We start from the raw sequence: 23,074 nt of genomic DNA, 5'->3' as shown, positions 1-23,074 counted from the left end.
ACTGCTTGTGTGGCTGGGGACAGGGAGGGGACCTCAGGTCTGTGCCCATCCGCAATGGATGAGCAGACGCAGGGGACAAGGGGCAGGCGGTGGGGGGACCCCGAGCTCCCACTCTGCACTGAGCCCTCCTGCACTGCGGGATGGCAGCAGGCGCAGAGCCCTCATCTCCAAAACGCGTTCCTTTATTGTCCCTGTGCACCGAGAGGAGCACCGGGGCACAAGACGGACAGTCCTGGGGCAGAGCCTCCACGGTGCAGCCGCAGTGCATCACCTCCATGACCACCAAGAAGTCACCTCAGCCCCACAGCAGCATCCCACAGCCCCTCGAGCAGCAGCAGTGATGTCGTCCCTCCCGCTCCATCCTAGGAGATGCGCACCTTCCTCCCGCAGCTCAGCTGGGGCGCGTGGATAGCCTGCCACATCATGGCCATCTCGTAGGGCGCAAAGCGGTGCACCACCAGCAGCTCCCGGTAGTAGCAGGGGTCCATGGGGTCAGAATGGCGGGGCACGTAGATGCCCCAGGGCCGGATGCCGTCGTGGGAGATGGGTGCCAGCCCGGCTCTCTCCAAGCACATCCCCAGGTAGACGTCGTCGATGGGGAAGAGCGGGATGTGCTGCGCCGCGCGGTGGATGGCGCGCGCGGTGAAGGCGGACATGAGCACCCCTCCTCCGCTGCAGTACGGTGGGAACAGCTCCGACGGCATCAGCTGCGTGGGCACGAAGTACTTGCTGGCCGGGTCACGGATGGGCCCCGTGTTAGCCAACACCTGCCCAGCCAGCAAGTGCCGATCGCTCGGGATGCCCCGCGTGAAGGCCACCACGTTGTCCGTGTTGACGAAGACATCGTCGTCCCCATTGAAGACGAAGTGCGCTCCGGGGCAGCGCTGCTGCAGCCAGGTGTGGAACAGCATCAGCTTCAGCGTCAGGTTGAAGAAGGTGTCCTTGAAGTCCCACTGCAGCACGTCGCGGTGCTCGCGCTGCTCGTGCCACAGCAGATGGTTCAGTTTGGCTGCGTCCAACGCTCTGGGGGCCACCCCCACCAGGAACACCCGCCGGATCTGCGCCCCTTCCAAAGTTCTCTGCTGACCCCACGTCTTGCGGATCACCTCGCGCCGCTCGTAGTTGGCCGGGGAGGATTTGATGGCCAGGAGGAGGAAGACGTTGGAGGAGCCCGCAGGACCCCCGCATTTGCCGGGGACGTCGAGGAGCTGCGGGAAGGCACGGCAGTGCTGGTACAGCATGAAGTCCCGCGACTGCTCGGGCAGTTTGGCAAAGCCGGAGATGTTCTGCACCGAAGCGTTGGCCACGCACGGGGTGACGCTGGGCGGAGCTGGGGGGGAGCTGGGGGCTGCCGTGGAGGTGGGTGCGGGGCTGGGGGCTGCGCGAGACCACGGGGCCGTGGTGGGGGACAGCAGATAGCACAGCCCCACGGCCCCCACCGTGAGCAAAGCCCACTTCTGCAGCACGCGGCGCCACGGGGAGCGGGTCTGCAAGACAGGGAGCACAGCTGGGGCCGCACGTCCCACACCTATGGGATCACACTGCACCCCACGGTGGGATGGGATCCCACATGCTGATGGCATCACCGCCTCGCAGCACACGTGGGGCCTCCCGGGCAGTGTCTCCAGGCGTCCCACAGCCACCCCGGGGGCGCCGCACCCAATTGCTTGCGGACGCAGAGCCGCCCGTGCTCCATCCCCCCCTCTGTGTCCTACGTCCAACCCCCTCCCTTTCTCTGTTCCATCGTTTTGGTCCCAAGTCCACTTCCGCCTCCTTTCTGAGAACTCAGGGGGAGGCGTAGGCACCCAGTCCAGCCTGGCAGCTGCTTCCTCACACAGAGCAAATAGCCGAGGGCACAGCAGGGCCACGCCAGCAGCGCATGGGATGGGACACCCACTGGAGCACCCTCGGCCGGAGGCGGGGAGCGCTGGCTCTGGGTGCACGAAGCCCACCAACAGGCGATGTGAGCGGCCCCCACCCCGTACAGATGGAGCCCACGGGCAGAGGACCCCACGAGGACTCCATGCAGCGTGAGGACCCCCTGCAGCATGGGGATCCTACGGGGACCTCCCACCTCCCCCCAGCCCACCAAAGCAGGATGCACCCGGCCCTATCCCAGAGCCCCCCCCCGCAGCACGTGATGCCCTGAGCCCTCCCAGCCCCACAGAGCCCCCGGTACCTTCCCACAGAGCCACACCAGAGCCATTCTTGTGCGTCACCGGGACAGGATCTGCAACCCCCTCCCTACTCCTGGTGCCACCCATCTGCCCATCCCAGAGCAGGTGGGGCAGCAGCACCCATGGGTGAGAGAAGTGTCACAGTTCAGCCTTGGCTCCTCCTCTTCCCCCCCCGCCCCCCCCGGCCTCAGATTCCCCCCAGGAACGCAGTGCAGCAGCTGAGCCCGTTACCAGGGAGCAGCCCAGAGGTGGCAGAGATGGGCGGCACAGTGTGGGGCAGAGGCGGTGATTAGAAAATAAAGTGTTTAATAAAAGAGCTTCACAGCACGGGGGTGGGAGGGGGGGGGGGGGGGTCCGTCCCTTACAGCAGGAGATGACGCAGTTATGGCCATGGGGAGGAAGGGGTGCGGGGAGGGGGGGGGGGATGGAAGAGGAGTGAGGAGGAGGAGGAAGGCACCCCCTCCCACCAGGCTCCGTCCAGTGCTTTGAGCTCACACAGCCAAGGGAGGGTCCGGGGGTCCGAGAAGAGGCAGCTCAGGACCCCGCCAGGTAGATCCCTGTGGAGGAAAGGGGGGGGAGGGGGCTGAAAGATGGGGGCACACCCATGGGGCATCGGCACTGAGGGGGAACGGAGAGCGGGGTGGTGGGGAGGGGACGTTGGGCACCTGGGGAAGGGACCTCCTGCACCACGAGGAGTGAGGAAGGGTCCCTGTGCCCCCGGGGCTGTGGGGTGCGGAGGAGAGATGTCGTGCACCCTGGGCAGCACACGAGGGACCCCAAGCATCTCAGACATGGGGGACACAGGAAGGTCCACGTGCAACCACAGGCTGTGGGGATGGGGATGGGGGGGGGGGGGGGAAGGGGGGACACCCCACGTACCCGTGGCGAACCTCTTCTTGACCAGCGACATGCGGTACCCAGCGCCTGCCAGCTCCACCTCGACGCCCGACAGCGTGCTGCCCTCACTGCTGAACTGTGCTGCCACCGGGCTGGGCTTACTGGGCCCACCCAGCGGCTGCCAGCTGGCCGAGAGCCGCCCGCAGCCTGGGGAGGAAGGAGAGGGGGAGCACAGAGGTGGGGGGTCCCATCCCTGTCCCCACATGGACAGAGTGGGGGGGGGTGCGGGGCTGGATGGAGCCTCACCTCCCTGCCCCGGTGCGCTGGGGACGTCCAGCAGCTTCCACAGCAACCTCTTCTCCTCCAGGTTCCTGGGGGGGACACGGCCACGTCTCCATCCCCACCACCCCCACATTCCCCAGCCTATTTCGGACCCCCTCCCCATCTCCATCCCCAACACCTCCACATTCCCCAGCCTATTTTGGACCCCCCCACGTCTCCATCCCCACCACCCCCACATTCCCCAGCCTATTTCGGACCCCCTCCCCATCTCCATCCCCAACACCTCCACATTCCCCAGCCTATTTGGGACCCCTCCCCATCTCCATCCCCACCACCCCCACATTCCCCAGCCTATTTCGGACCCCCCCCCCCTTACCAGCTGGCCTTGGGCTGCAGCCGCACGTTGGTGACGGGCTCATCCAGGGGCAGCAGCACGTGCACGTTGGCGAGGGGCACAGGCAGGGCGAGTGCGCCCGCGTTGTACCCATACTCCACGCTGACCCGCGTGGCTCCGGGGGTGCAGTCCCAGCGCACACACAGCCGCAGTGGGGCTGAGTCGGGGCCCAGTCGGGAAAACTGGGGGGTAGAGGAGGGTGGGATGCTGTCAGCCTCCCCCTTCAGAGCCCGGTGGGGGGGATGTGGGGTGCGCTCACCCCACGCTGGGCTCACCTGGTACTTGAGCAGAGCCACGTTGTAGTAGGAGGCGGACGGGCTCTGCTCTGCTTGTTTCTGCAGCTGCCCCGTCAGCGCAGCCATGTTCAGCCAGAAGTCCCTGGTGCTGGGGTCACTCTGGGAGGGGTCACTGCGGGGATGGGGACGCTGCAGCCACACCGGGGACCCCCCAGCTGCCACCCCCGGTGTGCAGTGAGCCGGCAGCCCAAAGCACGGCGCTGCACCCACCACGTGATGAAGGTGCCCGGAGCCTCCCCAGAAACCCTACGCCCCAACACCCCGCGCACCCCAAACTCCCCACTGCCACCACCCCAGCCCACGTCCCCACGTCCCCACGTCCCCATACCTGTAGAGCAGCTCAGCGTTGGGCAGGAACTGCTCGATGGCGCCGGCGTTGAGCAGACGGAAGCTGAGCACGGGGGGGGCCATAGTGCCGCTGAAGACGCGCACAATGCCAGCGGGGAAGGACATGGTGAGCTCCCCCGTCACCTTCACCAGGCAGCTGCGGGGACGGGCGGGGGTCAGCAGGCAGACAGCTGGGGGGGACCCCAACCCCGACCCCAACCACCCCCCCTACCTGTCGGCATCGCGCCCCTTGAAGTAGGCGTGCACGTATTCGGTGAAGGCGGTGGCCACGGGCAGCGCGTCCTGCGAGCCCAACACCACCGGGCTGGGACCCCGAGACAGCCCTGGGGGCAACACACAGCCCATGAGCACCCGGCGGGTCCCACAGCCCCCACGTCCGTACCCCACAGCCAGGACCCCCCCACCCCTAACCCGGACGCACCGAGGGGCGGTGGGCACACGGAGAAGAAGCCGCGCTCCCCAAGGCTGGCAGGGGCTGAGTGTGAGGGGCAGCTCCAGGAGGGCGGGGGGCTGAGAGAGCGCGACTGTGGGCACAGAAAGGGGGGGTCAGTGGAGAGAAGGGGGTCCAGGGTTGCTGCTGCCCCCCCTCCTGCCCCCCGCAGCCCTACACACCAGGTCACTGTTGCTGCCTGCAGCCGGGCCGGCTGCTGGGCGCTTCGTCCGGGAGCGGCGAGGGGGGGCCACCAATGGGACCTCACGGGGGGCGGCGGCGGGGGGGCGGGCGGCTGTGGGCACAGAAGGGGTCAGGGGGGCACAAGGTGAAGGGGGCAATGAGAGGTAGGGGTCTCCATGGGGGGGAGGGGGTCCCACGGGGGCCAGGAGAACAGCAGGCTCAGCCCTCTCCCATAGGATGCATTGGGCTGGAGAGAGATGGGGGGCACAGCTATGGGTAATTTGGGGGCAGAGCTGGGGGTGACTGGGGGCAGAGGGAAAGGTAACGCCAGGGCAGCGCTATGGGTAACTGAGGGCAGGGCTGGGGGTGACTGGGGGCAGAGCTGGGGGTAATTTGGGGGGAGCCCCACAGAACTCACCCGATTCAGGGGGGGCCGCCGCAGTGCCTCCCTCAGACGTCCTCGTCCCCAGCCCTGGGCACGTCCATGGGGAGGGGCTGGAGGACTCCCCCCCACTTGGGGGGGCCGGGGAGGAGGAGGAGGACGAGGCCGAGTTGGAGGAAGGTCGGGGCTGGGGGGGTCGCTCCTCAGGGGGACTGCGGGGCCGGACCCAGGGCTCCCCAAAAGGGTCGGGCGAGGGGGGCTGCGGGGGGGGGGCGGTGCCACGGGGCCGCCCCCGGGACCCCGCGCCCCCCCCATCCCCCTCCTCCCAGAGCCCCTCAGCCCCGGGGAACACAGCGAAGCCGGGCAGCTCGGGCAGGCGGCCCCCGGGGCTGCGGGGCCGGGGGGGGGCCCAGGCTGAGGGCGGCGCTGGGGAGGGGTCCGGCAGCGCCCCCCCCTTGGGGAGGGGGCTCTGAGGTGCTGATGGAGTCCACGGCCTCGAGTCCGGGGAGGGGACGGGCGCGGGGTGAGAAGGGGAGTCCAGACCCGAATCCTCCACGTTCTCCGGAGAGGAGGAGGAGAAGGGCGAGGAGGAGGAGGTCAGGACGTAGGAACGGGGCGCTGCGGGAGAGCGCGGTGTTGGGATGCTGGGGGGGCACAGCGGGGTGTCCCCCCCCCCCCCCCCCCACATCCCCAACGCCTCACCCGGGAAATCCTCCGCCTCGAAGGCTGATTCCAGGGGGGGCCCAAAGAGCGCCGCGGGGGGCACTGCGTCCACCGGGACCTTCCCAGGGCCACTATGGGGTGGGGGGGCTCAGTGCCCGGCACGGGGCTCAGTGTCCCCCCCCAGCACCTCCCCGTCCTGTACCTGCTTGCCTGTGCCACCGCGTGTCCCCTCCCCATGCTGTCACCTGCAGGGAGGGGGGATGCGGTTGGGGACATGGAGGGAGAGGGGACGGCGGGACCCCCAGGACAGAGGGACCCCCAGGACAGAGGGACCCCCGGCACGGCCTCACCTGGCACCTGCGGCCCCCCCGGGTCGGCGGCGCTCGGGGCTGCGGACAGAGCCGCCGTGTGCCCTGGGGAGGGACATGGGGACAGGGGGGGGTTAGGGGACGTGGGGACAGGAGATGTTAGGGGGTGTGGGGACGCAGGGACAGGAGGAAGTAGGAGACATGGGGGACACCACGAGGTGACACTCACGTGACGACTGCCGCCTGACGGTGCCCTGCGAGACACGGGGGTCGTTAGCCCCAGCACGGCCCCTTCCCACCCCCCACCGCCCCCCACTCCCCCCAGCCTCACCCCCACGCCGGGCGGTAGGATGAAGGTTCCCACGGTGGCCCTCAGCTGCTCCACGGTGGCCCCGGCGCTGCCCCCCCCCTCGCGGGGCTGCACGGGTTTGATGTGCACGTGGAACCTGCGGGGCTCATCCTCATCGTAGTCTGAGTCGCTGGAGGAGCAGCTGTGGCGCTCCGCCTCCGCTGAGCCCCCGTTAAGGCAACGCCTGAACCCCCAAACACCCCCAGACCCCCCCCAAAAACCCCAGTCCTAACACACCCGCAGACCCCAACATCCCCCCCCCCCCCCCAGACCCCAAGGATACTGTGAGCGATGTCGGGGCGCACGCTGAACCCGTCCTCGTCCACCTCGGGGCACGCCTGGGGTGGGGGGGATGCTCAGAGTGGAGCCCAGCGCTCCCAGTGCTCCCAGTTTGGGGTGGTGTGGGATGGAGAAGGGCCGGCAGCCCACACAGCACCACTCACCGCATCGGTGTCCGGGGACTCCCTGTGGGGATGGCAGCAGTGTTAGAATGGAGGGGGGTGGGATGGGGGCACAGAGGTGCAAGGGAAGGTTGCAAGGGATGCAGGGGGTGGGTGCAGAGGAGCGTTGGGGTATTTGCAGCATAGAGAAGGGATGCAAAGGGACGCAGACGAGGCATGCAGGGGATGCAGACAGCATGGAATTGCATGGGATGGATGCAGGGGATGGATGGGAAGGATGCAGGGAAGCATGGGGCACAGAGAGCGGGTGCAAGGGGCAGAAGGAGGGGGTGGCTGCAGGGGATGCAGAGCACAGAGGGGCACCGGGGGGGGCGTAGGGGGGGGGTAACGCCTCACCCAGCATCACGCTCCCTCTCCTTGCGGCTCAGCCCGGGGATACGGAAGGCTTTGCTGCGGCTCCTCTTGGGCCCTGGGGTGGGGGTGGAGGGGGGGGGGGGCACAAAGCAGTGAGCAGCCCCCCCCAGAGCACCCCCCAGCACGGGGCTGAGTGGGGGGCAGACGTACTCGCCTTCCTGCGCTGGGGCCAGGCGGTACTCCTCGAAATCCAGCGTGCCTGAGAGCAAACGTGGGGTCAGCCATGAGGGCAGCAGTGTCCCCATGCACAGCTGACCCCCCCCCCCCTCCTTGGGACCGTGCCCCCCCCCCCCACCCCCCTCCTCACCTGGGCGCTCCCTCCCCGTCCCTTTGCTCTCTGCAAACCTCCGCAGCAGCGTTTCGGTGCCGATGTTCTCCACGTTCTGCTTGAACTCCTCGTGCACCTGCAGGGAGCGGTGCAGTGGGATGCAGAGCGGCACCCGGGGGGTGTCCCCACGGGATTGGGGGGGGGAGGGGGGGGCTCACCTGCCCGATCTGCACGTGGGTGTCCTCCACCGAGTGCGAGTAGGAGCCGATGAGGCCCTTCATGTGGCGCAGGTGGGCTTCCTCCACCTCCTGGAAGCGCTGCGGGGTTGGGGGGATGGGGGTGTCCCCATGGAGGGGTGGCACATCCCCAGGGGGCGGCATCGCCACGGATGGGTTCGGGCAGGGCAGGGCAGGGCGTCCCCACGTCACCACCGTGCCCCCCACGGTCACACCCCCCGTGCCACCACCCCACCAGTGCCACGTCCCCATGGTCACATCCTCTGTGCCACCACCACGTCCCCATGCCCACATCCCTCACCCCGCCAGCACCGCATCCCCGCAGTGATGCTCCCGGTGCCACCACCACCCCCAGTCGTCCCCCCCCCACTCCCCCCCCCACACACACACACCGTGGCCGACTCCACCATCCTCTGCTCGAAGTCATTGCGGGCGGTGTTGTATTTATCCACCGCGCGCCTCAGCGCTTCTGCTGCCTTCTGGGACTTCAGCTCTGCCTGCAGGAGGGCAGTGGGGTGAGATGCAGGGTTGGGGGGGGGGGGAGAGGAGCAACGACCACCCAGAGTAGGAAGGGGGGGGGTCACCTTGTCGATGTCCTTCTGGTTGGTGCCCTCCCGGCGCAGCCGCTCGTGCTCGTGGCATTTGCTGTGGTAGCTCTCCTTGCACTTGGCCAGCAGCTGAGCCACCCCCTGCAGGAGCTGCACCGCCTCCAGCGTGCCTGCAGCCTCCTCCTTGCACTGCGGGATGGGGGGGGTGCAGAGGGAGGGAGGTGTGTGGGAGGGGGCTGCGGGGTGTGGGGGGGCTGTGTGGAGCAGGGGGTGGGGGGGTTGCGTGAGACAGGGGCTGTGGGGGGCAGTGGGATAGTGGCTGTGGGGGGGTGTGGGTTGGGGGCTTGCATAAGGGTGGGGGGGGGCTGTGTGGGGTAGTGGCTGCAGAGGGGTGAGTGTAGTGGGGGCTGTAGAGGGGTCCAGGGGGGGTGTGTGGGACAGGGGCTGTGGGGGGGTGTGGGGTTGGGGGGGCTGAATAAGGTGGGGGCTGTGTGGGGTAGTGGCTGCAGAGGGGTGTGTACAGTGGGGGCTGGAGGGGGGTCTGGAGGGGCCGCCCAGGGCTGTTTGGGGGCTGGACGAGGAGGGAGGTGTGGGACAGGGGCTGTGTGGCTGCAAAGGGTTGGAGGGGGGGCGGTGGGGGGAGGCAGAGGGGGGGGGTTCTGCTACCTTCTTGTGTGCCCGGCCCTGCTCCTCCCCATAGCGCGACAGCTCCCGGAGCAGCTCCTGCAGTTTGCGCACCAACTCCAGGTGACACAGAGCCAATTTGTCAGAGGAGACACGGAACACCTCCCAGAGCGGGGCGAAGGTCCTGGCAGAGTGGAGAGGAAGAGGGTGTGTGGGGGGGGGGGGGGGGGGTAGGATGGACACACGGTGAGCATCGCCCCCCCCCACCCCCCCATATGGATGCAGGGTACCCCCCGGTGCCGCGCTCACCCCAGCTGTGTGCCGTTGGTGGCCATCTTCGACAGCTTCACCATGGCTTTGGCGTAGCTCTCCTCGATGGCAGCCCTGGGGGAGGTCGGAGGGGGGGAGCTGGCATGAAAAAAGGGAGGGGGGGGTCCCCAGGGTGTGTGCCCCCCCCCCCCAGACCCCCCCGCCCGCAGCACCTCTCGCGCACGAAGTCCGCCAGCTCCTTGGTGGAGGTCTGCCCGTGCTTCATGTTGTGGTACAGCACATCGAAGCCGTGGTTTTTCTCGCCCTGGGGGGGGGGAGTGGGGGGAGCTGTCACCCCAGACCCCCCCCCCCCCCCCTTCAGACCCCAATGTGAGGGCCCAGGAGCTGTTCCAGGGTTGGCTGAGCCCCGGCTGCTATTTGGGGATGCGCTCCTTCCCCCCCCCCCCCCACTCCAGCACATGGGGAGACCGAGGCATGGGGGCACTGTGGGACCCCCCCAGAGCTGTGCTGGGGGGGGGCTGAGCCCCAGCAAAGGGTGCTATTGGGGGTACACCCCCCCCCCCCACACCACAACCAGCAGCACTGCAGGTGGATACATCACATGGGTGAAACTGAGGCACGGGGGGGTGGGGGGGGGCACAGCGCACAGCTGCAGACCAGGAAGTGCTGAGTAGTGAACTTCCTGCTGTGAGGATGGGGAACCCCCGGGGGGGGGCACCCATAGGTGGGGGGGGGGGGTCTGAAGGGTCCTTACCCAGAAGTGCTCAGCGAAGAAGGACATCGTGGAGGTGGCGGGGGGGGGATAAGGGGGGGGCAGGCAGCACTCTCAGCTTGCAGCTCCCTGGGGATATGGGGGGGGGCACTGAGCTGGGGGGGAGGGTCCTTGTGCCCCCCCCCCCCCATCATACCCACACCCAATGGGTTCCGCACAGCGCTGTGTCCATGGGAACAGTGCCACAGCACGGAGGGGGGGGAGCTGACACCGGATCTGCACCTCAATAATAAATGAGCGACGGTGGCAGCTCCCCCCCCCCCAACTACAACCCCCCCCCCTCGATAAAATAACGGCACACAAAGGTGCTGCCCCCCCCTCCCCCCCCCCCGACCCATCCATCCCTCCCAGGGCTGGGGGTCCCACACCCACACACCCCTCGGATCCCATGGGGGGGTGCAGCACCCCGCCTCCCCCCCCCGCGTAACGAAAAACAGGAAACGAAGCACTGCGTGCAGCGGGGGGGGGAACGTCGCGCCCCACGGATGGGGAACGGGGGGAGGATACGGGGGGGGGGTCCACTCACCCACTGCTGTGGGGCGGCAGCGCGCATCCTCGGCGTGGGGGGGTCTGTGGGGGGAGCGGGGGGGTCACGGGGTGCCCCCCCTCAAAAGCTGTGCAATGAGCGGGGCGGGCTGAGCGCATCCCCGCCCCCAACGCGGGGTATGGGGTGCGGGGGGGGACCCCGCTGTGGCCGTGACCTTCGCGGGGTGGGGTTGCGGGGGGGGGGGGGGGGCGAGGGGCTGCAGCCCCCCCGGAATGGGGAGGTGGGGTCGGGTGTTGGGGGGGGTATGGAGCGATGCTGAGCGCGGGGGGGCGGGGGGGGCAGCTCTGTTCTCCTCCCCGAAGACCGCGGGAACGGAGGGGTGGGGGGGCGATGGGGGCGGGGGGGGCACAAAGGAACGCGGCCCTTTCCCTCCAAATGTGAAATGAATAAAACTGAATTGAGGAAGAAATGAAAAATGCTATAAAAAAAAATCCGGATGGAGGGGGTGGGGGGGGGGGGGGGGGGGGGGAACGCGGTGCCGCTGCACCTGCGGGGGGCGGCGCGGGGCTGCCACGGTGCGGGGAGGGTACCCGGTGGGAGGGGGGGGGGGATGAAGGGGGGACGGGGGGGGGCACTCACCTGCGAGGCCGCCGCCCCCGCCCCGCTCCGCCGCCGTCGCCGCCGCCCCGCACCGCCCCGCACCGCTCCGCTCCGCGCGGCGCCGGGACCGCGCCGGGGTGGGGGGGGTGCGGCGATGACCACGCCCCCTCCCGCCGCGCAGCGATCTGATTGGATCCCGCGCCCGCAGCGGTTACCGCAGCCCCGCGGCCGCCGTCGCTCATTGGTCAAATGTGGCGCGCCGGGAGGGGGGCGATTTGCATATTTAAAGGAGACGCTCGGTCGGGCAGAGAGCGCGGCGGGGTCGGACTCCCCCCGGCGCTGCGGGGATCGGGTGCCCCCACCCCCCCCCACCGCAATCCTCTGCGCTCCCCACCCCTGTGCCTTCACGCTCTCAGCAGTCCCGGTGGCGTCCCCTTCCCCGTGTGTCCCCCCACCCCATGTGTGCCCCCCCCGGTGCCACCCGGTGCCGCCCGCCCCGCTGAGCTCATGCCCGGCGCCGGCTGACACCGCACGGCCCCGCGCAGCTGCGGGCGAGGGGGGGGGTACGGGAATGCAGAGGCTGAGACCCCCCCCGGAGGGTCCCGGGTGTTGTCCTCCCGCATCCGCCCCCCCCACCCCGCACCGTGATTCAGCCGCGGCCGTGGGGTGGGACCCGAATCTGCGGGAGTGGGAATAGCGGGGGGGGGGGGGGGGGTCCAGAGAAGGAGGGATTGCGGGGTGGGGGGGGTGGTGGAGGGGAGGGGTTGAGGCTGGGAGGGATTTGGGAACAATGAGATTTGGGGTTGGGGGCGTTTCGAGGACGGGGGACGCGGGGATGGCGAAATGGGGATGGGGCGATCCGGGCACGGTATGGGGGGGGGGGGGGGTTTGGGATGGGGGATCCGGGCCGGGGGCGGCTCGGGGTGTCGCCCCCCCCCCCTGCGGGCCGGGGGCGGCGGAGCTGGGTGCGGTTGCCATGGCAACGCCGCATCCATCCTCACTCCGCAGCGCCGCGCGGCAGCCGTACGCCCCCCCCCATCCCGACCCCTCCCCGCGCCAAGTGCGGCCCCCGCAGCCCCTCCCACCCGCAGCCCCCATCACGACCCTCACCCCAAACGCAGCCCCCCTCCCCCCGCACCCTCAGTCCCCCACCCCATCCCGCTTCCCTACCCCACCCTGCAGCCCCCCCCGAAGCCCCCATCCCACCCCGTACCTCCATCCGCCCCTCAGCCCCATCCCCCCCCCCCTCCCCCCCCCACGAGGCACGCAGCAGCCGGGCGCTCTCCTCTCTTTAATGCTCATTTCTGATACATCCAATAAAGCACTGCAGTGGGGACCATTCACCCCCCGCACACACAACACAGCCCCGGGTCCACGAAGGGGAGGGGGGTGGGGGTGTGGGGGGGGCCCTCAGGGTGACCCCCACCGATAAATAACCGCCCTCAGGACCACGCTGCGTTTGCTCATCTTTTTCTTCTTTTTTTCTCCTTTTTTTTTTTTTTTTTTTTCTCTCCTTTCCATTATTTTTTCTTAAAAAGTCATTACAAAAAGAGCCGTGGAGGAGTGCCCCCCCCTCACCCCCCCCGGGTTAGTGTTTGCCCCGTGTGGGGCTGTGTGGGGGGGGCGGGGGGAGGGAGGGGTGAGCACACATTCTGATCCCCCCCATCACAGCTCAAGATCCCCCCCCAAATCCCCTTAACAACCACACGTGGGTGTTGGGTTCCTTCAAAGCCTTCCAGCGCTGCAGGGACATGGAGGGGGGGGAGGGGGGTTCTGCCCCCCCCCCCCAGCCCCGCTGCAGGCAGGGATGTGCCACCAGTGCCACGAGCTGCCAGTGCTCAGCCCACAGCGCACAGGGATAAGAGGTGACACAATGAGGGGACACAGACTTGGGGTCGGGGGGGGGGATTTATCCTTCATGCCATGGGTGGGGGCAGCTGGAGGGGGGGGGGGGGGAAGGGGTGAGGACGGTGCAGCCAAGCCCCTGCCCCCCCCCCCCCCCCCCCCCCTCCACCCCCTGAACCCCTCCCTGCAGCGTGTGGCAGTGTGTGCACAGGGGGTGGTGATAAAGCTGCGCTGTAGTGCCATAGGGGCGGCCGACGCAGCCCCACAGCTATGGGGCAGCTATGGGGTGCCCGGAAGGGGCTCGGCTCCCTCAGCAGCCCGAGGGTTGGGGCTGCGGTACCCCGGGGTGGGGGGGCAGTAGTGGCTTCTCAGAGGGTGGAGGGGGGGGGGGGAGATAGGGACAGCAAAAGACATAAAACATTCTACCCTGTTTGATTGAGCGTGGCTCGAGCTCCACACCCAGACCCCTGTCCCCGGGTGCAGAGCGGCAGCGTGTGGCATGTGTGGGTGCTGCGGGACCCCCAGACCCCCAGCCAGCATGGAGGAGGGGGGCAGGACCCCCTCCCACCAGCACTGCTCCCCACACTCCCTTCCCTCCAACGCACAGCAACCCCCGGTCACCATGCAGGGAGGGAAGGGGTGAGGGGGGTGTGCAGAGGAGGAGGAGGAGGATGGTGGGGATGAAGCCCACCGTGCCCCCCCCCCCCCCAACTTCTCAGAACTCCACCTTGCAGGCGGGGAAGGTCTCATCCTGCATGGCCACCGTGCTGTTGCTGCCCAGCACCGTGATGCCCAACTCCTGCTGCCTCTCGTGGGTCTCCTGGTACCACTCGTGCATCACCAGCGAATCGAAGGTGGGGATCAGCGTCACCTGCGGGGACAGCAACAGCACCACATCACCACCACGACCCCCAGAGCAGCACAATAAGGGGGGGGGATGGGATGGGTGCCACTGCTGAGTGCTGGCAATGCTCCACCCCACGCGTTCCCCTTCTTTCAGGGCTCTGGGGGGGCGGTGCTCCATGCCATGCGTTCCCCATCTATTTGGGGATGGGGGGGGGGTCTCACCTGAGTGTCGGTGCCCCACTGGTGCTTGCCGGCCAGCAGCGCATCCAGGATGGGCCTCAGGACCCCCTCCTTCAGGTGGTCGTCGCCGCTCACCACGTAGCAGAGGGAGCGGACGCGGCGGAAGAATTCCTCATCCACCGTGCGGGCGCTCCACGAGCCGGGCAGGTAAGCCAGGTCCACATAGACCGGGGGGCCCTGGGGGGCTGCAGCCCGTGAGCCTGCGGGGACGGAGAGGTGGTGATGGGGGTGGAGGGGGGCGGCCCCCTCCCCGTCCCCAAACGTCCCCCCCCATCCTCGTGCTCCCCTCCCCACCCTCCCAGCCCCGTACCTGCTGGGGATGCCCGTCCGGCTCCCAGCGGTGCTCTGAATCCAGCGCTGCGCATGGTCCCTGTGCCACCGGGGGGGCCCTTCTTGTCCCCAGGGGGCAGCCGGGCCTTGTCCCCAGTGGGACCCCTGCCCTTGGGGGCCAGGCTGGTGGCTTTAGGGGCGTCGGGTTTGGGGGTGGCGGGCACTGCGCCCACGCGGGATGGGGTGCGCTTGGCCTTGCCGAGGGGGGGCTCCTTCTTGGGCAGCGCCTCGGGGTCCACCATGCAGATGCCGGGCTGGGCGGGGAGGGGGCAGGGGTCCTTCATGGGGGCCGGCAGCGGGTCGCGGGCCCTGGGGGGGCCACGGTGAGGCTGCTCCGAGTCCTCGTCTGACTCCAGCCCATCAGCCAGCAGGGAGGGGCAGTCCTCGGTGGCGGGGGGCACGTCGGAGTCGGAGAGGGTGGGCAGCGACTCGCTGACCGAGGTGGGGGGCGTCTCGCCCACGGGCTGCGGGGGGGCCCGGCCGCGGTGCGGGGCTGGGGGCTGCAGCTCCTGGGAGGGATCGCTGTCCGACAGGTCGCGGGGGCTGACGGCGGGCGAGCGGCCGGCTTTGGGGTGCTCAAACTCACAGGGGGACACGAGGCACAGGTCCACGTCGTGGGGCGAATCGGAGCGGCGGCCGTGGCGCGGAGCCGGGGGGGGGTGCGGGTGGTGGCAGGGCCGTAGCGGCAGCGACAGCCCCCCCCCCTTGGCAGGGTCGGGCTCCGGCGTGGCGCGGGGCCGCATGCTCTCCTCCTGCGGGGACTCGCTGACCGGCGGCAGCACCTGCTCAAAGGACACCGACAGCGACTCGTCCACCTCGGTGGAGTGAGGGGAGCCCACCTCGGCCGGCAGGGAGGGGGTGGTGACGGTGGGGGACACGTCGGGAACGTCGTCCTTGAAGGGGCTGAGGGACAGGCAGCCTGCCTGCTTCTCATTGCCGTCCTGCGGGGCTCTGTTAGGCGCCCAAGGGTTGGGCTGCGCGTTGGCACCCGAATCCTCACCGCCGTCCTCCACCGGCGACTGATGGAACGGAGTGTGCCCGGCGCTGGCGGGCCCAGAGCTGCCCGGGGACATCATCTCCAGGGTCTTCTCCTCGGAGCTGCCGCAGGGGTCCTCGCTCCCCTCGGGGCCGGGGGGCAGCAGCCCGGTGGGCGTCAGGTCGAAGTTGACGCTGCGCTCGCTCCTGGGGGTCTTCGCCAACGGTGACGGGGGGCCGACGGCCCTCCAAGGGCTGCCCTCGGGGTAGCGGAAGCGCTGGGGGCTCTCGGGCTCCTCCACGCCGTTCTCCACACAGCTCGGCTCTGACCCCCTCCCGGCCCCTCCGTTCTCCAGCGGCGACGGCTCCAGCTCGCTCTCAGCCGTGGTGATGCCTTCATCCGGCGACTCCTCCTTCCTCCTCCTCCCCTCAGCATCCAGCACCATGTCTTCGGGAGAGGAAGGCTTGGAGCCCTCCGTTGGCCCCGGCTCCTTCTTGCCACCTGGCTCCTTGCCGCCTTTGGCCTTGGGTTTCTCTGGCTCCTTCTTCAGGGTGGCTCTCTTGATGCTGCCAGCCTTGGCCAGCGGCTTGCGGGCATCGGGCGCCGGCGTCTTCCGTGCCGGGGGCTTTGCAGCAGCCTTGGGCTCAGCCTTGCTGTCCTTCGTGTCCTTCCGCAGCGTCTCTGCCTTCACGTCCTTCTTCACAGCCTTCGCCTCCTTCTTTGGTTCCAGCTTCCCTTCGGTGCTCTCCTCCTTCTTCAGTGGTTTCTTCTCCTCCTTGCGGGGCACAGGCTCCTTCTTGGGCACCGCTTTCTCCTTGCTCACCTTTGGCTTCGCCTCCGCCTTCAGCTTCTCCGCAGAGGAGTCTGGCTTGGCGGGTTTGGCCTTCTCCTCCTCCGACCCCGCTCTGGCCACCTCCCCCAGTGCCTTTGGCTTCTCCTTGGTCCCCACCTTCACCTCCTTCCTCTCCACCGTTTTCAGAGCCTTCTCCTTGGCTACGCCAGCGTCCACCAGGCTGAGCTTGGAGGCAGACGCCAAGCTCTCCTTGCTCTCCGTCCTCCTCTGCTTCAGCTGCTTGTCAGCTTGAGGTCCCTTCAAGTCATTCTTAGTGACCACGGGCTGCTTGAGGAACTCCAGGTGCTTCACCTTCTCCAGCCCCTCCAGGATGCGTGCCTGGGGCGTGCAGCCTGGGAAGAGGACGCGGATGATCTTTTCGGCAGGGCTGACGGGGTGCCAGACCAGCAGGGCGCACACCGAGGTCAGGCACTGCAGTGGCAGCTCCTGCTCCTCGGGGTACCCATTCCCCGACCAATGCTGCAGGAGGAACTCCAGCTCCTTGGTGCCCCGCACCGGGTTCAGCACGTACATGTCCAACCTCCCCACTCCCATCTTCTGGAAGAGGACCGTGGGCTCCACGCGGGGGCTGCTATCCCGTGCCAGCGGGTTGGGGCGGATGCCCAACTTCTCCAAATAGTGCAGCGTCAGCGCAGCCTCATCACAGCTCTTCAGCACCCGCGAGTTGCCCTCGATGGCCTTCAGCTTCTCGGAGGCGTTGAGGAAGACGACGCCCAGCTCTGGGGAGATGAGGTTGCGGGCCCAGTCGCCGTTGCCCTGCGAGCCCTGCGAGGCTGGCTCCTCCTCCAGCTCAGCCAGCTTCCTCTGCAGCAGGCTGTTGATGCCGGGCAGGCTGTCGGTGCCCGCGTGCGTCACCAGGATGGAGTCGATGCGGTCCAGGTGCCGCACCAGCTTCCAGAAGGATGATTTGGGGTTGGAGCCGCCGTTCACCAGCACGTTGAAGCCGTTAACGGCGAAGAAAGCAGAGTCCCCTCTCCCACCCGGGAAGATGTAGCAGCAGGGCTTGGAGAGCTTGAGGAAACCCACCATGGTGGGGGGCTCCAGGAGGTCAAAGGGGGACTGGGGCTCCAATGACTCCGAGAGGTACTCCATGAACTCCTCCAGCCCCTCCATCTCAGGCAGAATGCAGCCGGGGTTGTAGCGCAGCTCAATGAAGTCCTGCAGGTTGTGATGGTCCAGGCCCGAGTCCTTCCACTCCCCGAAGTCGGGGCAGCTGATGGTCAGCCTGGCCTTGGCTGAGGGGTCCGCAGAGCTCAGGATCTCCCCGACCTGTGAGGGCAGAGCTTCAGGCAGGGCCCCGCTCACACCACGTGGCACCCAGGGTCCCTCTGTATGGGGCAGCCCCCTCCCTGGCGCATGCCATGCACCCCTTGTCTGCAATCTCTGGGCCCTCTCAGAGCCCTGCCTCACTCCCAGCGCTCAGTGTGGCCCCCAGTTTCCTTTACTGGGGGGTCAGAATGCAGCCACCCCCCCCGCCAGCCCTGTGCTGCAGAGGGAGGGATGCGCCCACGGCACAGACAGCTCCGCTCGCTCGGCCGAGACGCCGCAGACGTGAGCAGACAGTGCCCCCCCACAGCCCGGCCCCGCACCTCCTTGTCAGTGAAGATCTGGATGAAGTCCCTCAGCGAGAAGCAGCCAGTCTGCAGCATCAGCTCGCCCGTCTCCTCCACGCAGGGCCCCGCAAACACCAGCAGCTTGTGCTGCGACACATCCGTGATGAGGTTGCGCAGCTGCAGGGGCCGGGAGGGGGCGTGAGGACATGTGAGGATGCTGCCCTCCCTCCCTCCCCCTCCCCCCTCACATACTGTCAGCATCCCACGCCCCCCCCCTCCCCGCTCACCTCGTCACACAGGGACTTGTCGGAGGGGTTGAGCAGCACCAGGGTCTCCAGCACATCACCGCGGTGATGCAGGGTCCGCTGACCTGTGGGCATAACAGCTGCCACCCATCCTTCCCCAAACGTGGCAGGACCCCGAGGACCCCCCCCCCCCCCCCTCCCCAGGCTGTGTGGGTCAGGGGGTGACATAAACATGCCCAGGATGGGGACAGAACCTGTCCACTTCCCCTGCGGAAGAGGGACAGCTGCCAGCCGGGACAGCAGGGGATCTGCTGCACTTCCCATCTCCTTCCTGCTGCAGGGAGGGGAGGAAAGGGAGCAGCCGTGCTGGGGCTGCCCTGCTGTCCCCCAGAGGTTCTCCGTGGGCTGCGGGCTTCAAGCAGACACCCACCACTCCCAGGAGCCAAACACAAAGCGGACGTGGGGTACCCCATCCCCACCAGGGGGTGGCAAGCTGCAAGCACGCATGGGATGAGACATGCTGGCACCACAGTGACCACACATCCCCACCAGCATCCGCCCTGGGGGGAGGAACGTGGCTGTTGGTGTAGGAAGCAGCTTTCCACGTGGGAATCACGGGGCTGAGCGCCAAGCAGCAGCCAGGGGTGTCTGGGATGGGGGTACAAACATGAAAGCTCCCCCCCACCCTGCATTGGCCCCCATCCCCATGACCGCGATGGCTGTCACCGCCTCCTCCCCACATCTATTTTCCAGAAGCAGCGAAATGTTTGCGCAGCAAAAAGCATCTCATCCCATCCCATCTCCTCCCATCCCATCCCATCCCATCCCCTCCGGAGACGCATGAATTAATCACAGCCATGGGGTCAGGTGAGGACCGTGCCGACGTGCGCCGGCACTCAGCCCCACCACGGCGCCGTCCCCAACCCAGAGAGCCACCTCAGTACCTTTGACAATGCTGGAGAAGGTGGCCGAGTGTCGGGAGACGAAGAGCTTCAGCTGCTCATCCAGGTTGCAGGAGGTCAGGTCGATGTCCCAGGAGCGGATGCCTGCAGGGCGGGCAGTGCCTGCTGTCCCCACGCACACCGCAGGTGACGGAGCCCCCGCTGTCCCCACTCCTCACCCCTCCCACTCCCCACCATCAGCTCCCACGCTGCGGGGATGGATGGGGACAGCGTGGGGACCTCGGTGTGAGGGTGGCACCGCCGGCGGGCTCACTGCGTGCTGCCACGGTGCCGTGACTCACAGCCACACCACCTCTGCCAACCCCAACCCGAACCCCGAGGCTACGGCTGCGCCTTCCCAGCGCCTCCTCAAAGGCGGTGCTAATTAATGGAATTAGCGGTGCTGGGCTGAGTGCTGCCGGCTGCCACGGAAGGGGATGGGAGCCCCCAGCCCAGTGCAGCCCCAACCATTGGCCCTGCAGAGAGGCTCCATCTCTCAGGGGGCTCTTAAGGGGGGGGAGGGGAGGGGAGGGGCTGCCACCACCACCACCACCACCACTGCCCGCTAACGGCTGCTGATGGCGCAAGGAGCCGCGGTGTGGGGTTGCACAAAGGGCTGCTGGAGCCGTTCTCCGGTGGTTCCCCATCGCTGCGGCTTCGGTCCCCCCGCGGTGGCACGTGGGGGTCCTCAGCGGCGCCGCGGCTCCGGGTTGGGGGTGATGGAGGAGCTGAGACCCCCCCCCCCCCAACCCCCCACCCCCCATCTCTCCCTGCACAAAGCGGTCCCCAGGGACAGAGGGGGGGGCGGAGCGGGGCAGCCGGCAGGGACAAAAACAGGGGCAGCTCCTGAGAGCCCACCGAGGGTGGTGGTGTGGGGGGGTGCAGACACAGCCTGCAGGAGGAGGGATGGGGGGGGGGGGAACGCGGGGGCGCGGAACAGATGGCGGAGCAGACCGTGCGGGCAGCGCGAGGGGCGCGAACTGCCGCTGGGGGTGCGGCCGCCCCCGAGCAGCCGAGAGAAGGGAGGCGGCATCCCCGGCGACCACCGCAGCCCCGGAGGACCCCGCCCCGAGGACCCCTCCCTTCCTCCCTCCCTCCTCCCCCCTCTCAGGCCCGGGGCGGGCGGAGCGCGGCCGATCCGGCGGGGCCCTCCGGTGGGGCCGGGCCCGTGGGGGGGCCGCAACGCGAGGCCACGAGGCCGGGGCTCACCTCGCTCCAGCTGCTGCAGCGCGGCCGCCAGCAGCCCGGGCCGGTGGCAGCCGCCGCCCACGATCGCCAGCAGCGAGAAGCGGCGCGGCCCCGCGGCGGGACCGGGAGGAGCCGCCGCCACCGCCGCCGCCATCTTCGGCGCCCCCCGCAGCCGCGCCGCCCCCAGGCCACGCCCCCTCAGCGTCAGCGCCGCCGGGCCCCGCCCACTGATGTCACCGGCGGCCAATGGGAGGGCGAGGCGCGGGGAGAGAGGGAGGAGGGGGCGCGGCGGGAAGGGACGGCTTAAAGGGGCCATGGCGGGGTGGGGCCGCCGGGTGGGGCCCGGCGCTCGGGGGCCGTGGTACGTACCCTGCGGCGCAGGGCGGCGTGGATGCAATGCAGCGCGGGGTGCAGCGTGGGGTACGGCCGGGGAGCGCAACGCAGTGTGCCGCAGCGCCGGGTACGGCTACTGAGTGCAGCGCTGTGCAGGGATGCGCTGTACATCGCTGCGCCGAGCGGGGCCGTGTGATGCGCCGCAGCCCCGGGGCAGTCCGAGCCGTGCGGCGGCGGTGTGAGCAGTACAGTCCGTTGCAGGATGGAGCGCGGCCCCATCACATCCCCACCGCTTCCACCCCACAGCCGGGGTGGCAGCACGGAAAGCCCCAAAAAGCAAAGCAGGCGGCAGCCACGGGTCCAAGAGGTTTAATGCGGCCCCCAGGGGGGTGTGAAGGCACTCAGATCAGGGCAGAGGAGCGCATCTCCGTGCGGGGAGTGGGCCGGGACCCGCGGCCCCCCCCTTCCACAGCACGTGGCACAGCCTGAAACAGCGGCATCCCGGCAGACGGCAGCAGCCGTGGTGCCCCCAGCCCTCAGGAGCACCGCAGGACGTAGAGGTTGCAGGCGGTGCCGGGGGGGCAGCTGCAGCGCTTCCCATAGCGAGCCCCCACCCGCACGGCGCAGGGCTCCCCGAGGTGGCACTGTGAGACAGGAGCCGTCACCACGGGGCCCGGCTGCCCCCCTCCCCCGGCGCCCGCTGCCCCCCGGCCCTACCGAGGGTACCCTGCCCGGCTTCTTGGCTGTCGGCGGCAGCTCCCGGCTCCGCAGCTTCTCCAGCACCTCCTGCAGAGCCTCAACACCGGCACCTCTGGCGTCGGCGCCGCGGGGCAGGAGCTCCGTGAGCAGAGAGAGAACAAGCAGGTGAATGCTGCCCATCCCGTCCCGCTGGGGATCCCTTTTCTAAGCCAAGAGCTGAGTTAAGCCCCAGAAAGCGCCCAGACTCCAACGCATAAAAGCAACCAGGGACCCCCCTCCCTAAAGCCCTGGGAACATTCCCAGCCCCCCTCAACGAGGGGTGCACGCAGCAGGGACCCCCCCCAGCCCTCAGCCCCCTACCAGCTCCGGCTCCTCACGACGTGGGGCTGCCCACAGCCGTTGTTCCCCCCCACTGCCCAGCGGGACGAGGCCGGCGCTGGCTGCGCAGAGCAAGCAGAGCCACGCAGTGCCCATCTTCCCACTGCAGCGTCCATCCCCTCCGCTGCGGGGCTCAGCTGCCTTTATCTCCCCCCCCCCAACAGCCCGTGGGTGGTGGGCAAACACCCACTGACGCAGGCAGGGAGGCACAGCCTGTCTGCGGGGGTCTCCCTCCCCACCCACAGTCTGGCTATAGGGTGTCCTCCCCCCCAACCCAACCTCTATGGTGACCGAAAGGAGACATCCCTGCAGTGCCATCCCCTGGGACGTGTATGAGCCATAGGACGGACGTCAGCACCGTGTGCAGCCCGGGGCCAATTCTCTGAGCAAACACAGCTGCCGGGGGGGTGAGGGTTGGGGAGGGGCTGCAGGGGGAGGCAGGACGGACCCCCCCAGCACCGCCACTGTCTCACAAACCGCTTTTATTCCAGTGGACCTGCAGGGTTGGACGCACAGATGGACGGACAGCCCCAGGAGGGCTCTGATACAGAACCACGAGGGAGGAAGGCCGCTCCCCTCCTCCTCCCCCTTCTCCTCCTCCTCCTCACCACCACGGCCCGCAGCTCCAGGACCCTCCGACCGGCGGCTCCGGGCGGAAGGAAGGAGAAGGTGAGCGGTGGTCCTGCAGCCCCCATAACCCCCCCACGCCGCTGCAAAGCCCCTCACCCCCATCCGCGTGCTCCTCAGCAGGGCTGTGTGAGCTGGAAGGAACCCTCCAAGCCCCCCATTCCCCCCTGGGGGTGCGGGGGCCCCTCTACCCGCAGCCCTGAAGCACAGAAAGCGGAGGGAATCCCACCCCACGCCCCCCCCCCCGCAGGACCCACGCTGCTTAAGCCGAAGCTCTCAGCCCCACTTCCGGCCCGGCCGCTCCACACGTGACCCCGACCCTCCGCGCGGTGCCTTCTGGGTAACGCAGTCCCCACCGCCCACAAAGCGGAAGGGGCGGAGCGCCGCGCCTCCATTTCCCATCGGGCATCGCGAGAGCAGCGAGCGGCGGGCAGAGCGCCGCGGTGCTGTTGGCGCCCCCTACCGGCCAGCAGTGCGGGAGGACTGACGCGGCGGAGCTCCGGCCGCCAGGGGGCGCCCAACGCGCGGAGCGGACACAGCGCGGTCCGGGGGGGGGACGGGGGGGGGGACGGGACGACCCCCTGAGTGCACGGAGCGCCCCCCGGGACGCAGCGCGGAACTCCGAGCGGCACAGAGACATCGCCACGTGTCCCCATCGCGCGGCTCCAATGCGCTGCGCACCCCCCGCAGTTCCCGCTCCGGGTGGAAGAGGGGTGACATGATGGGGGGGGGGGGGGGCAGTTTCGGGGCG

General features: G+C 68.9%; 4 protein-coding genes across 13 annotated transcripts; all 4 read right to left on the bottom strand.

The window, feature by feature from the left end:
• Positions 1–166: 166 nt before the first annotated feature.
• On the bottom strand, positions 167–2,225 carry B3GNT3 (UDP-GlcNAc:betaGal beta-1,3-N-acetylglucosaminyltransferase 3). Its single transcript, XM_025144296.3, has 2 exons — positions 2,180–2,225; positions 167–1,487 (listed from the first exon to the last, which is right to left on the bottom strand). Exons 1-2 carry the CDS (start codon positions 2,204–2,206, stop codon positions 363–365), a joined length of 1,152 nt encoding a protein of 383 aa, XP_025000064.1. The 5' UTR covers positions 2,207–2,225; the 3' UTR covers positions 167–362.
• Positions 2,226–2,466: 241 nt separating this feature from the next.
• LOC101748987 (FCH domain only protein 1-like) lies at positions 2,467–11,357 on the bottom strand. Of its 4 annotated transcripts, none has more exons than XM_040653733.2 (29): positions 11,309–11,356; positions 10,709–10,752; positions 10,165–10,251; positions 9,623–9,714; positions 9,450–9,524; positions 9,183–9,324; positions 8,553–8,705; positions 8,361–8,465; positions 7,951–8,040; positions 7,772–7,868; positions 7,619–7,663; positions 7,447–7,519; positions 7,093–7,114; positions 6,933–6,987; positions 6,632–6,810; positions 6,530–6,554; positions 6,343–6,405; positions 6,195–6,237; positions 6,032–6,123; positions 5,366–5,947; positions 4,947–5,059; positions 4,756–4,858; positions 4,546–4,657; positions 4,315–4,470; positions 3,966–4,098; positions 3,673–3,872; positions 3,321–3,385; positions 3,057–3,221; positions 2,467–2,734 (listed from the first exon to the last, which is right to left on the bottom strand). In XM_040653733.2, exons 3-29 carry the CDS (start codon positions 10,189–10,191, stop codon positions 2,712–2,714), a joined length of 3,030 nt encoding a protein of 1,009 aa, XP_040509667.1. In that variant the 5' UTR covers positions 10,192–10,251; positions 10,709–10,752; positions 11,309–11,356; the 3' UTR covers positions 2,467–2,711. The 4 variants fall into 4 exon arrangements, with proteins under 4 accessions (XP_040509667.1, XP_040509666.1, XP_040509668.1 ...); XM_040653732.2 differs by having other exon boundaries at positions 7,951–8,049; positions 11,309–11,347; XM_040653734.2 differs by lacking the exon at positions 6,343–6,405 and having other exon boundaries at positions 7,951–8,049; positions 11,309–11,352.
• A 1,186-nt stretch (positions 11,358–12,543) lies between these two features.
• MAP1S (microtubule associated protein 1S) lies at positions 12,544–21,260 on the bottom strand. The gene is made up of 7 exons (XM_015299953.4): positions 20,308–21,260; positions 19,102–19,203; positions 18,200–18,282; positions 17,949–18,089; positions 14,511–17,628; positions 14,183–14,400; positions 12,544–13,985 (listed from the first exon to the last, which is right to left on the bottom strand). The coding sequence occupies exons 1-7, from the start codon at positions 20,600–20,602 to the stop codon at positions 13,830–13,832; spliced, it is 4,113 nt and encodes a 1,370-aa protein (XP_015155439.3). The 5' UTR covers positions 20,603–21,260; the 3' UTR covers positions 12,544–13,829.
• On the bottom strand, positions 20,973–22,753 carry LOC100859819 (cocaine- and amphetamine-regulated transcript protein-like). 7 transcript variants are annotated; one of them, XM_046904681.1, is made up of 5 exons: positions 22,581–22,753; positions 22,174–22,192; positions 21,976–22,092; positions 21,337–21,522; positions 20,973–21,263 (listed from the first exon to the last, which is right to left on the bottom strand). In XM_046904681.1, exons 3-5 carry the CDS (start codon positions 22,012–22,014, stop codon positions 21,156–21,158), a joined length of 333 nt encoding a protein of 110 aa, XP_046760637.1. In that variant the 5' UTR covers positions 22,015–22,092; positions 22,174–22,192; positions 22,581–22,753; the 3' UTR covers positions 20,973–21,155. The 7 variants fall into 7 exon arrangements, with proteins under 7 accessions (XP_046760637.1, XP_046760638.1, XP_015155440.4 ...); XM_046904682.1 differs by lacking the exon at positions 21,976–22,092; XM_015299954.4 differs by lacking the exons at positions 21,976–22,092; positions 22,174–22,192.
• Positions 22,754–23,074: the final 321 nt, after the last annotated feature.

Source organism: Gallus gallus, chromosome 28 (genome assembly GCF_016699485.2).
Source record: "Gallus gallus isolate bGalGal1 chromosome 28, bGalGal1.mat.broiler.GRCg7b, whole genome shotgun sequence".
In the NCBI taxonomy this organism is placed as follows: domain Eukaryota; kingdom Metazoa; phylum Chordata; class Aves; order Galliformes; family Phasianidae; genus Gallus; species Gallus gallus.
This window is presented reverse-complemented; position numbering and strand designations above follow the sequence as displayed.